The 14,483-nt window shown below is 39.8% G+C and overlaps 1 protein-coding gene across 4 annotated transcripts in view; it reads right to left on the minus strand.

Annotated features, from left to right (window-relative positions):
- UBR2 (ubiquitin protein ligase E3 component n-recognin 2) overlaps nucleotides 1-12,977 on the minus strand; it is a 50,925-nt gene extending 37,948 nt beyond the window's left edge. For all 4 annotated transcript variants that reach the window (XM_068676761.1, XM_068676759.1, XM_068676760.1 and 1 more), the window contains exons 1-6: nucleotides 12,800-12,977; nucleotides 9,089-9,348; nucleotides 7,207-7,285; nucleotides 5,552-5,665; nucleotides 2,479-2,606; nucleotides 1,379-1,517 (exon numbers count right to left, since the gene is read on the minus strand). In XM_068676761.1, coding sequence (XP_068532862.1) covers nucleotides 1,379-1,517; nucleotides 2,479-2,606; nucleotides 5,552-5,665; nucleotides 7,207-7,285; nucleotides 9,089-9,348; nucleotides 12,800-12,877 — 798 coding nt within the window. In that variant the 5' untranslated portion in view covers nucleotides 12,878-12,977. The remainder of the gene's footprint in view (nucleotides 1-1,378; nucleotides 1,518-2,478; nucleotides 2,607-5,551; nucleotides 5,666-7,206; nucleotides 7,286-9,088; nucleotides 9,349-12,799) is intronic.
- Nucleotides 12,978-14,483: the final 1,506 nt, after the last annotated feature.

The raw sequence follows: 14,483 nt of genomic DNA on the forward strand, positions 1-14,483 counted from the left end.
CAGCCACTACATTTCAATGCCTTTAAAGTAGATATTAAAGCTAACTGACCTTTTTAACAAATGCTACTAAGGCACGTAGTTTATTTCAAAATGGTAAGGTTTCCACATTCTATGCTGTCATTACGTAAATTAAAATAGAGATAGTTGGTTTAATTTTTGCTGCATTACAGACAGGACAGCTTACTCACACTTTAGTCCTTGTCTGATGCCAAAACAGTTTCAGGCATTGACTTTTTTTGTATACATACACACACACGTGCAGACACATGAATTCCTGAAGCAAATAATCCCTAGCTTCTCAAAAAAGTTCAAGTTTGCCCACCTGAATATCCAATAACACTGCCAAGCCAATACATACAAGAATTTGTATGTATGTAGAAGCAGGACAGATGAGCAGCAGGGAAAAATCTCCAAAGTCCATCCAACAATAAAGTGCATGTGTTTAAGTCAAAGGAATCTTTATATAGGCATTGATATTACAGAAATAGGGTACTGGTAATACAAAAATTAAATGTAGTTCAGCGTTACATAATATAAAGCAGTTGAATTTCCTTTTCCACTGCCTTTTTTTCCAGTCTAACCACTTCAACACCCGAAAGTGATGTTCTCATTGCCATTTTGAAAGAGATGCTCCTTGTTGTGTTGTCCATCCCCTGCGTCGGCCCCAACCCCCCAAAAATGCATGAGGAAACAAAACATAAAAGGACACTTTTTCAAAGCAACAGTCTTAGAAGACAAACAAAAAGATGCAGCTGTCCCTAGAAAGTTAGCCAGAGGAAACGAAGCCTTTTTGTAAAAAAATTCACACAAGCCAGACAACGCACATAACTGGCAGTGTTTCTGAGACCTATGTACTAGGTCTCAGAAATGTATGTAATGATTCTGAACTCATTGTTCTCTCTAAATGCTGTATAGAACACTTTACCTTTTCCTGCTGTTTTTCATCTAACCATTACAAAAAAGAAACATTTAAAAACCACAAATAATTCCATAAGCACAGGAACAAAAGCAGCCAATTATGGATTTTATCCCTCACAGTGGACAGCTGTTACTCTCTTCCCTTGCTTGGAGCAAGTACAATGGATCTTACAATGAAAATTCCCTGGTGTATAGGAAGCCATGAGCTAAAGCTGCTGCCTGCCTTTTGCAGAGGGGCTAAGAAACATTCTGGTATCTACACTCATAAGAGTTACTAGAATACAGTGATGCTGAAATATATATTCAATCTTAAATGCAGTTGGGTTGGTCAATAAGTTAGTGACCTAACACATGTGGCTCGATCACATTAACCATACTCTTTGGGAAAAAAAAATTAAGTGTGGACATATAAAATAAACACTAGGGTAAGCATAAAACTTCTAGAAAGGAATTTACTTACATCTCTATCTACTGTCGTTGCAAAACCAATAGCTTCCTTCTGTGTGCAGTTGACAGCTTTCTGAAGAGTATAAATAACTTGTTCATAGGTGTGGACTTCATCATTAAAGAGCATGCAGTAGTAGGTATCATTCTTCTCACTTCAAAAGCAAGCATCAGATTTATGTAATTCAAAGTAATATAGTTTAAAAGATCAACTTGTAATTTAACGTTTTCCACTAAGCAGACAACCCAAGCCTGGGCTTCCTTTGCTACAGAGTTATATTCCAAAAGGACTGACCCTCTCTAACTTTTATAGGAACATGCAACTTTCCTGCAGAATTAAATCCAAAATGAGCAAAACCTTAAGACAGAACTTAGGTCTGAGTAATATTTTTGAGAATTCGTTGATTCTGAATCAGCAGTTTCCTAAGGAAAACATATTTCCTTCCAGTGCAGCTGTGCTCAGTACATTCTCCCATAACTTCCTAGAGGTTTCACTGGTCTGGCATTATTTTAACACACCTGTTTCCCCAGTAGTACTACAAATTTCTATTATTCAACAAAAGCTTGGTAGTCTCTGAAAGAGAACTCCACAATCCTCAAAGCCACAACTTTTTAAGATTACATAGATTCAGTACAATCTTTTGAACCCCATCATTTTGTTAAATAGCAGTCTTCTTCATACAGCACAAAGTTACTAATAAGCCAACACACAAAAAAACTACATATCTATGACTATACTTTGTTATACTATACTACAATATTATGCAATGTTTCAAAATTTGGAATAAATGGCTCACAAAAAGCACATAACGCTTTTGCCATTAGAACTCAACTTCATTGTCACCACTTGTTTTAGGGAATTGTATTGTAGTAATATTTCCTTTACAATATTAGGAAAATGAAGTTATCACAGACACATTGCTTCATCAACTCCATGGAAAGAAATGGGATGTACCCAGAAATAAAAAATAGAGGAAAAATAAATCCATTAAAACTTAGTCTATAGCCTACAAAATAGTCCTGATAGAATTTTAGGAAAGACAGAAAATAGGCTTAAAGAATTCACATTTTTTCACTTGAAATATCTGCAGGCCTTTAAAAGGCCTATATACTTACATCATTTCTAGGCCAGGCAATTCATTTTCTTTTTCCCATGTTAATATATCTACTGCATATTTAAATGTGATAGCAAAAATATTATAAGCTCTTGCTACCATATCTTCCGGTAAGTGCACAAGAGGATCCTGAAAAATAAGTATAAATAGCAATTGAGAAATTAAATGGCATTCAGAATAGGGAATTTTGTCAAATTCAAACTTCTTTGTGTCAAAGATGATGTAAGCATCTTTAATGGTGCCTTTCTTTAAATAACTTTGCATTTGAAAGGAACAAAGTCAATAATCAGCCTGTTTTCTTTTCGTGTTCTTCACTGAAAATCACCGAAGTGGGAATCTAGCATTCAATGCCCAAATGCTAACTTGCCTATGATCACCCACTTAAGTTTTCACACTTCTGTGTTTTCACTTTCCTTCTCACTTCTGCATACCTTCTAATATAACCAACCCACTTTCAACCTCAGCCGTATCAGAACCTCCTTTTTTCCATAACATCTTCAAAAAATATAATTTGAAATCACTATATTTTGTTCCACTTATCAGTATTAGTAAACTGCAGAACACAAAAAAATATACATTCGTTGCCTTCTTTTATATGTACCAGGCTTTTAGAGGCAGAAGTCTTATCTGTCCAAGACTGTACAACCACCAGCACACTGAGGTCATGAGTTATGATGGAAGTCTCTCACACTATGGTATCTGCCCACACGTCCATCTTGTTCAGGGACACCCGTTCCCTTCTGCATGGGAACACACCTCCACTTGTGCCTGTTCTGCACTCTCCAGGGTGCCCCCATTTGACATCTGCAGCAGCCACTATAAACTCAGCCTCCCTTCTCTGCCAGAAGGGAAGGGTTGCTGCTGCTAAGGGAACTGAAAAGGGGAGGAGAAGTCCTCCTCAGCCTGCAAACTCAAAGGAACTTCTTTCTGGAGCAGAAAAAGAGATCCACTGCCATGTTACACACCTGTAATTAGTCTCCTTTCCCACAACAGCACAAGCTGATATGTCAGCCCCCTGTCAGCTAGCAGATAACACTGCCATTTCCTTCCAATCCATTTCATGGGATTTGTGTACAAATAGAAAACATTAAAAGCCTCTTCAGCAACGGGTTTCTTCTTCTCCTACTGCTTTACAAATAAAAGCGTATCAAGACACAACCATCAATTCTCAAAGTTTTGATGCTCAAATCAATTCCTGCCTTTTCTACAAACCTGGGAAGGGAAAACTGCATGGCCTGCAAGCCACCTGTTGGACCACATGGACTGATACTGGGTCACTGACTCAATTCAGAATACTATAGAAATCTGTGTAATAGTTAACAGAGAAAGATATGGAGCAGTAGCACAACTTCTGTTGTAGGATTACAGTGTACCACCAAGTTCTATTTCAGTACAGCTTACACTAGATCAAAATGGCCACAATAAACTTTTCAGAAGAAGTCTGCATTATTTACAGCAGGCCCTCAGCAGTCAGCAATTCACCTGTACTGTGAATTGTTGTAAACTCCAGTCATCCTGTACATTGTATTCATACTGTAAAAAAAAAAAGTTTACTTATATTGTATGCTCTTTATTCAACCACCCACCCCAACATACTCTAGGGATATTTGGAAGTTTTACAGGAATGTTAATAACCACCATTCCTCTTTTTTGATTGATTTAAAACTTATTTAGGATGTGCAGAGTTATCAGTCACCAACAGCAAAGGCAAACCTTAAACAGCTGCACTGCCTCTATTCCCAACACCTTCAGCAAAGACACATCTCTGGGCAAGGAGAAAGCAGGCTACCAGTGCGCTCAAACAATCCTTGATCTGCCTCAAACACAATGCTCCACAGGAGGATCTCGATCCCCATCACTTACGGGAAAGAAGCACAAAACCTGCCCAGTACCTAAAGTTTTTCCATCAATCAAATTACTGCCATCTTTCATTGCCACCATAAGTATCATTGCACACTGCAGCAGCAGCCCACCCAAGATCGCAGAACACGTTTTCTGAGGCTGCCCAGTAATGTAACCTGGCAGGTAGGCCAAGCGGTGAGTCCATGCAGAAATTGCTAACGGTTGAGACAGTGAGGACAGATTTTACAAGGACTACCGTAACTGCAAATACGGTTAGAGTAGCTTCACTTAAAGCATCAGATCAGAAAAATTTGTGTGAAATTTTTTCTCATATATTCTCTTCAAAAAATGTCACAAATTCTATTGCATAAGAACAGCTTTAAGTGGTCAGACCAGAAGTCCAACTGGACGCTATCACTCCTGAAGCATAATAACAGATACTAAGGAAAGAATATAAGAGCAGAATGCACCTCTGGTCTTTGCTACCTTAAGACAACAAGACTTCCCAAGTCAAAGATGGTAACTGCACTTTTACATACCCATCAGTTATTTTTTCCTCCACAAATAGGTTAAATTGCCTTCTGTACATACATAGACTTTTAGCAAGCACAGTGCTTTCTATGGGGCATTAATTTCAACAGCTTGAATTCATACTCTAAGTAGTGAAACTTTTTTTTTTTTGCTAGCTTCATTTAATATATCTAAGTCATTATGCTATAAGAAATTGTGAAGAGATGTTCTCTTATTTACCTTCTCCATAGGAAACAAGCTTTTGTAGACGTTTATCTTAACTGTAAGGCATTTTTGTAATAGCAAGGTATTTTGACTCAAAATATTTGTGTGCTTTATTTTGTGAGAATTAGAACATAGGTTACGCAGATAGCTTAATTTGGCTTATTCACACAATTACATACAATTTTTTTTTTAATCTGGAAGACAGCCTCTCAGAATAAGACAGAAAAACAAAGAAACAGAACCAAAGCTGCAGAGGCAACCAACAACATACAAAATAAAGCCTTCAAGTAGAAAATGTCATTCTAAGTAACTCTAAGTTTGGTAAGACTGTCTAATTCATAGTACAGTTGAATATTTCTATTAAATTTACTCTAGTCTCCTGTGAACGCTCATGTTTTGGCATAGAAGACTAAATATCAGCTCATTGGAATGGTTTCTTATACAAACATGTGAACAGTTAATAGTGTTTTGAAACAGGATGTCTTAACTGTTACTACCTCTTCTTCTGCAGTCTCTGAAGTGTTAGGTTCATGCTTTTGACAGTAAGGACCTTCCTTCCAAGCCTCTGTATCACCACAGTCACAGAAACCTCCTCCACTCGATGTTGTCATCTGAAATGATTTTTAAAACAAAGTCATGTGAACACACATATAAGCCATGCATGCACATTAACACAAGTAGTCACAGCTAAACTACAAAAGCATGACCACAACACCTGATAGCTTTTTCCAGTACCCTGTTTAAAAAAGTAAAATCGTGTCTGTTTCTATGAGGGCTGAAAGCTTATATACTTCAACCTGCCTATGCCACAAGGAAAAAAAAAAGGTCCAAACACTCCTATTCTACCCACATCCAAGGCTGTGTATTAATGTACACAGCTTACAACAGAACAACATGGTAGTAATGTGCAGCTTTCCTGAATTACCTACTTGTAATGCCACCTTTGCTACTTCAGATTCTCACATTTTTCATCTGAGCAAAGCTTTATCATTTCATATAACATTATTAAAAGGAACAGATGCACTGTTTGCAATAACAGGAGTTCCTGGAAAAAACTTACAAACTGTTTGCATCATAAATCTTCATAAGCATAGTAAGCAGTAGCTGAATACTGCAATGATGTACCGTTCACATTATTTTAATAAACTTTTACTTAAAGCAAAGATAAGCTCAAATTAATAAACGTAACAGTTTTTGAACCACAACTATTAAATAATTCATAGAATAATTCTTTCTTCACCTATTTGTGTCAGGAAGGTATATTCTATACATACAAATACACCCTACAGTATCAATAGAGTTGGATGGACATTTGAAATATTTGCTTACACTTTCGGATGTCATCTAGACTTGCTAATTCCCTAAGCAAGCTTGCAGGCTAAAAACCTCCTAGAAGCATGCTGACAACAGCAATTGGGTTGGGTTTCTTGAAGCAGGTTTTGTTTTTTGTTTTTTTTTTTCCCTTCTAAATTCTAGCACTCAATGTAAATCAAATCAATGCATAGTTACACTAACAGCAGTGCAGTGAAGCATTGTCAAAAAACGATTTACAGAAAGGCTGCAATTCACGTCCTGGTTTAAAAACACACCAAGGACTTCTAGTTAAAAAAAAATAAAAAAAATACATAAATCTACACTATTAGTAGCAGTAGACATAGGCATCTACAGTTTCAATTTGTTATTTTCATGTTATATTTAAAAACAACTAAAATTGCTGATATTGTAAAGAATTTAATATCAGACATTTAAAGGAAATAATTTTAAAACAATAGTAGTTTAATGGTAAAGGTTTTTCAACACCGTCTAAAAATCATCGTATTCAAAACAAGCAAAAAGCAAGTTTAATGCTGTAAAGCACACTCAAGGGCGTATATTAAAAATAAACACATCCGTAAGTTTAGTTGTTGTGCATAAAATGTCCTTGCTCAGCATTTAAAAATACTAAACTTCAGAAGGTACACTCAAATTCAAACACTCAAGTTCATACAAGATTATTGCACAGACCAACTCCAAATGTCATATGCACCCAATGTTTTGAAACCAGGGATATATTCTGTAAATACACATTTATAGTTTGAACTATAAAGAAGGAGTTTCATACACATACAAAGACGTTAATGACTACACCACATACTCCAGCAGTATTACTAACCCTGTATCGGTGCTCTCTGTGAATACTTCCAAGAAAGCACTCCATGCACAACACACAAGTTGGGTCAACTGCACAGTCTCTGACAACAGGAGAGAGGGAAAAAAAGCATTAAACAAATTTTTAGACTTTTATTACACATTCTACAACAGGTAATGGTCAAATATCACCAATATCAGCCTTCTGACTACTGTATACGTTATTCTGAAAGATGAAAGGGATAGGGTCTCCAAGGAGGGGGAAAAAATTAAAATGGAAATGGAGAAAAACAAATACCTGCTCTCAAAACGGAAGAGTCTATAGAAAGTTTGTTCGGGTAACATTTATAGTTGGTTAACTTAGCCACTGTCTTCCAAGAGGTGAGACAAGCATATATGCAAGTAAACAGGTGGATTACAGCTTGCAGTGCAGACAGGTACACAGTATAAACCTAAGCAAGTTCTCTTGAGTACAGAGTACTAGCACTAACAACCTTCAGCCATCAAAGACTTTTTTTTTTTTACTGAACACTGAATAGAAAGACAGTACACAACAGATTACATCAAACGTCTGCTTCCAAGTTTAGACCTACAAGCTCACTGAACAGGTCCAAGAATGCAATTTCCTCAACCAGAAGACTGGAGAGCGTAATTAAGTCCTGTCTACAAGCATGGCTGCATTAGACAGAAGTAATATTTCTATGAAAAAAAGGATTAAAAGAATGAAGGAAACAGTTATGCATTATTTTTAATTACCTCCCTGAAAAAACCAACACTGAAAATACATGAACTTATGTACGGCAACTGCTTTCAAGCCACCTCAGAATTAAGGGACACAGGTCATGCAACGTAAAAGTGACCACCAGGAAAATCAGTGTCTTATGATGGTTATTTTAAAAACAACAATTCAGAGAAATAACTTATTTTGTTCAAAAGATGACACTATAGATCCTATGGAATGTTATTATCAAGAATTTTCTTAATTTCATTTCACTAAATAAATCTGACCAGTTAATCACTGGAAGATAATCAGGCAGCCACAACTTAATATGCATGAAGTACCAAGTCATTTTCATGTTTCTTTCCTCCAGAGGAACCACTGAAAGTAAAAATGTCAAAGCAGAAATATAGGAAGCTCTTCTGTTTTACAATAATTTATGTTTGTGAAACACTGCATTTTTAAAAAATACTAAAGGAAACCACTTATTGCAACAATTTGGAGAAGATTAGTTCTACAAAATTGGGTATCAATTCTTCAGAGCGCTAAACTTACGACAAACTCAGTACCATTGGCAAAATAATTTCTCAAACAAGTGAGGGGGCTTGATAAACTAAAGCAGAAGCAGAACTGTAAATTTCACAACTGGAAAGGAAAGCTGCTGCTTTTAACAAATTTTGTTAACTCATAAAACATGTATTCTCTATCTTCAATAGAAGTTTCATTTAAACTCTCATTGTTGCTCATTACCAGCTATAAACCAAAGCAATTTCTTAAAACACAACAGGAAACAGTAACAGGGATCTAAGGAACCCACAAATTTCACCTCCTCCACCTCAAGATGAGAGGCCTGAAAACCCTTCTTAAATGCCTCAACTCCATGATATGCACCTGCCCAATTATTTCTGATTAATGCCATGAAATCACTCAGTTCACCTGAATTACTTTTTTTGTCTTGCATTACTTCTGTAGAGAAATCAGTCCACAATATACTAATTAGTATTTTAACATTTACAATCCCATTGTGTGTTAATTTTTCCCTGGTCCAACCCATCACAAAACACTACCACAAATATACTTTAAAAAGATATTTGAGGTATTACCTTTTCATTAGGACAGTACATTTCTATCTAAACTTGTTCTGTAACTTCACAAATGAGACATGCTTCAAAATTGCATTTTGAACTACCTGCAAGAATATGTCGGCTCTCCCACTTTAAAAACACGGCCGCAGAGATGGGAAGGCTTGTTCGCTTGCTCAAGCTTTGGAAAACCAAATGCAGGATCTTCGCCACAAAGATACCATTCCATTGGTCCCAGCAAAACGTGTTGTGCCAGCATGTCTTCTCTTTGCGGAGCAGGGTTGGGACCCCTACAGTAAATTTTTGGTACATAATAGGCCAGATGCCGGTATACTTCTTTCTGAAGCTCACTTCCTTGCAGCCATTTCTTTTAAAATAAAAGGAAACAGTAAAAAAAGTAACGTCAATAAAAATACCAACCATAGTTCTATCTATCAGGAAGCCTCTTATTTCTAACTGGAAAACCTAAAATGGCATTACAAAACCAGAAAGCCTTGCTTCCTTCTAAGTGTTAAACCTAGCAGATTACATAAGACAGACATTAGGAAAGGAATCATCTGTTCACCAGCCTGCACATTTTATCCTTTTGACACAAAGCAGTTTGTTGTTGTTGTTGTTTTCCAAAACACAAGATCTAAGAGTTCAAACTCTTAAAGGTTTTCCAGCAGGATGCGTGACCAGTGAAACATCCCAGCGCTCACCGTGACTTTTAAGGGTATGCTGGCTGCATTTACGCGGCGCACAGACTGATGCTGCCAGCTGGGGACACAGAGGCGCAGCGGAAGCCTGGAGTTGGCACGGAGCAGGCAAAGACAAAAAGCACAAGGAGACTGGCAAACACAACATTAGGTAACCAGCCACCTCATTTAATTTCAACAAATTAACTAAGAAAATAAGGGGGTCTATTTTTGTTTCTCCTACCACCAAAATAATAACTCATCTGAATTACTATTTCAAGTATGTTTCATGCATGAATTCTCTTGGTCAATCAGTTAAAATCTGTTCTGACATAGATTTTAAAAGCCAAACTCCTGTACCTGCTATAACCTGCCAACAAACAGCTTTCTATTTTTTCCCCCCTGTACTTCACAGCTCTTTCTAGGTGTGTCATAGTGTGTCCCCCATATACACACACACCAGAGGAGTATAAAATAATCCTCAAAGCCAACACTCGTTTTACTCCAGCCTCGTGGATTACATTTTTATAAAGGTCTAAACTGCAAATTAAGGCTGCAAGGCTTTTATAATAAATAAATGGGAGCAAGCATTTACTGCGACTGTGCACTTTATATCCTGTATGATATAAACAGCCGTAGCATGCCACTTCTCATCGTCATGCCATTTCTCACTCTAAGTATGACAACCAGATACCCCCAGGCAACTCCAGATAAAGAATCCAGAATCAACCTGAAACTGCACATGAAAAGCAAGAATTAATTATACCAAAATAAACAGGTTTGATAATCAAATGCTTTAGCTTGGTTTACTCCGAACTGCATATGATGAACTCTTAAGAAGTTATGCTTGAGATAACACAGTTGTGGTAAGTTCTTCACAAAACAAAGAGTCAGCAAAGCATTTACGCCATTCAGGGGTAGCAGTTTGTGGTATGTTTTGTTTGTTTGCTTGTTTGGGTTTGTCATTTTGTTTTTAATGCACTGCAATGTTTTCGTTTACTATTTTTTTCTAATTCAGGACTTCATATAAAAAAATTTATTTGGCAATACAGCTCTTAGTATAAAATTATGCTTTCCTCACTTCTCCTTCCCTCAGTTTGCCTACTTAAAATCAAAACCAACCGACTAAATCTTTCTGTGTTGATCTTGCTTTGACGGTCAATGCCAGGATTTTTTCCAACGAAGTCCATGGGAAAAGATCCCCCAAACCCCCATCCACCTAAAAGTTTAGAGATAATCTCACCATTGCCACCAGGATGCAGACAATATTGCACCAAAAAAAAGAAAAAAGTCATCGTTAAGAATTTAATTATTTGATTTTGTCCCCCCTGCTCATGAATCTTTTCATCCTCTTTGATCATATCTACTACTGCCAGGAAATGACCCAATCACAGTGGAACTGACATTGCCTCTCCCATGATTCCTATTAAATAGGAACATTTTGAGATGATTTTCCAGAGGATACGTTAGTAATTACACCTGCACTTTTCTCAGCAAAGTGCCTTTAATTTCCACCTTTTAAATCAGTAGCACATCACTAATTTCTGCCTAGAAAACAGACGGTGCCTATTAGCTGCACTACAAGCTCAGGCAAATACCTGGCCAGAGAAAATTCTTGTTCCTCAAGTAAATGGCTTTCCCATCCCCAAAATTCTGGGAGTAATTGCCTGAAAGTTAGGCGTGGCAACTCCGAGTGTCATCACACCTAACTCTCTTTGTGGATCCAGTTCTACACACAACTGCGCTCACAGTTCTGAATCCTGGCTAGGAGAGTATCGGAAGGCAGGAGGCATGGGCTGCTAGGACAAGGGAACAAATGTCACACCAAGAACCACCAGGAAGGCAACTCAACACGCTGTTGTGCACATGGAATTGCTATTAAACAATACCTATGTATGCACATATAGGTCATGCTGCTTTTCTAAATGACTGCCTTGGAGGTACTGAAGTGCAGTAAAACTACTCAAAACTTTGGCATGTATTCTTCAAGGAAAACAACTTATATTGAGGCAAACTTTCTTTGTCTTCGATCCTGAAGTCACATGTAAGAAAAGCCAATGTTCTGTTCTCCCAAGAAAGCTTTTTCTGAGAAAGGGAAATGTATTTCTCATTTCCTCCCCCCTTAGACTTATTACTCCCTGGCAGTAACTTCTGACAGCCTTGAAATAACCCAAAAAGCATTTTTCAAATAACATTTATGTAAGCAAATATCTAATGGTCCATCAAGTGTTCCTACTAAACCCCTATCTCTGTAAGAGATACTAGAAGAACAATACATGTAATACAAACAAGTCATGAAACAATTCAATTTACTCTTTTCAAAAGCTAAAAGGTGTAATTTAAATTATTTATGTTTTTGCTAGCTACAAAATAGCTAAGTAACAGCTAAAAATGCACCTGCACTCCAGGTTCATGTGCTGCTACAGATACCGGTAATTTATCATTTTTGATTGTTATTCTGTGGAAATTTATAGTTAAGTTGCTGCAACGAGAAATTGAAATGCAAAGTGCTGTAACTTGCTGTGGACTGGTGTTTGTTTTCTTGGGATTGTGTTAGCAGCAAAACAATGCCAGCAGCAAAGGAGGGCAAAGGAAGCGAAGGGGAGAAAAACAGTGCTAGAAGCCAAGTACCCTGGTCACTTATACAACCAGGCAGCACTGGTTGTGCTTAGCTTCTGACACAGAGCAGAACTGGCAGCTGTAGGTCTACAAACTGTAGTTGTGCTGGAGAATAAAACCGAGAAAGCACAGACTGAGGTTACGATGGCGCCTGTACCTACGCAGCAATCCTGCCAGTGTGCTCCGCTTGGTGGACCTCGGCTTTATCAGCAGCGTGACCCAGAAAAGCAGCCACCGCTCAGGGCGATAAGGCCGCCCGGGCTGCGTTTGTGCTAAGTGCGCACATTTGCCCATTTCATCATCCCCCTGCCTGCGCTGCAGGTACACCGCAGCCGGGGGGCGAGCGGGGCTCCGATGTCCGCAGGGCTCTGTACAGAGACAGGAACCGGGGCAGCAGCGGAGGGCTCGGGCCCGCGGGGTCCCCACCCCCCCTCAGGGCCCCCCCCCCCAGCGCCCCCACCTCCCCCCGGGGCAGACCCCCACGGCCGGCTCGTCCCGCTCCCGGCCGCTGCCCGCGCTCACCGCGGCGATCTCCTCGGCGGAGCACTCCAGCAGGCCCCTGTCGAAGGCCGGCACCTCGGCCTCCAGCTCCGCCGCCATCTTCTGCCCCCGCCGCCTCCGCCGCCGCCGTCACGGAAGCGACCCCCGGAACCGGGCCCTGCCGGCCGCTCGGCCCCGGGAGCCCGCTTCCGGTACGCTGCGTCACGGCGCCGCGCCGCGGGGCATGCTGGGGGTTGTAGGCTCGGCCCCCCCCCGGCGCCGCGCTGGTTGCCTGGGGGACGGCGCGCGGTGCTAGGGGCGGGGGGGGAGGGGGGAGAGGGGCCGGCGCCTCAAGGGGGCCGCTGTGGGCAGGCGTGTAGGGATGTACAGACACACTGACACCAATAAACACAAGTATCTGCACACGTATGTGAGCACACGTGTCCCCACATATACACACACACGTACACATACATGTACAGACACAGCCATGGGTGCACCCACACACCCCCCACACACACCCCTACACACACCTACACACCCCTACACACACCCCTACACACACCCCTACACACACACACACACACACACACACACACCCCTACACACACACACATCTACACACACACACGCACACACACACCGTCTGGTTAAGGCTTTGGGACACACTTTGATCACCCTGACGGCTGACCATGAAAGCAAAGAAAAGGTTCCACCCACAAAAGAAACAAAAATCTGTAAATGAGGCCAACGTGGTGACTATGGCTTTAAGACAAATGTTACCAAGTGCAAAAATTGCAGAAGCTCTAAATCCTCTTCTTCAGCCCTCACGGGTGCCACGCACTGCCCAAGCGGCAGTGCTGCTCATTAAGGAAGAGTTCCACATCTGCAACTTAAAAAACAGTCACCACTACCAAAAACAACAAGCAAACATCCCCCTCAAGCCTATTTAGTTTCAGATAATGTGTCCCTGCTTTACACAAGCCTTTCCTGAAAAATGTTGTATCGCTGTTGTACTCGCAGGCTCATCTGCATGTTGGCACCTCAGCGTTGGGCACAAAGTGGGTCTTGCTTCCATCCAGCACTCTCCATAAACCTAAGCGGAGACGAGGAACCTACAGCAGCGAGTAGTGCTGGGGAAGTCTCTGCTCCCAACAGTTTACACTCCCAAATTTACACAATGTGGAAGAGGTGAATAAACAGGTAGAAAGTGGAAGACAGAGTTATAATTGCCTAATGTGCTAGCCAGAGATGGCCGTACATGTTGCCATTGCCAAATTGTACTCATTTACAACAAAATTATGCATTAAAAGTCAGTTCCAGTTAGCAGCTCATATTCCTTAACATTTTTTTAACATTCTCATAGTGCACACGCATAGTTGCTTTTCCCCTTTTATGTCTTACTTCTTCTACTTTCTCCTCACGCTCCTCTCAACTAATAATTTAAATATGAAGTTACCCAAGGGAGAGACATTATCTTCTGTCTGTCTGAACAGTGATAAATGCATCTATGGCCATATATTAATAAAAGAAAGAGGGTGGGCTGCGTGCCATTGTCCAGCTACTCCCAAACAGATTTAACGCTCCTTGCGTCAGGGGGCAGCAGTGCACACTAGCGCATTACTCATACTATATAAGCACTTGTTCCTGAAACCTCAGGGGTTTATAAATCATCACATTTACTTACATATTTTGTTTGTGAGTTCTGGTGAATTTTGAGATGAAG

The sequence above is a fragment of the Anas acuta genome, chromosome 3 (assembly GCF_963932015.1).
Source record: "Anas acuta chromosome 3, bAnaAcu1.1, whole genome shotgun sequence".
NCBI classification, from domain to species: Eukaryota; Metazoa; Chordata; class Aves; order Anseriformes; family Anatidae; genus Anas; species Anas acuta.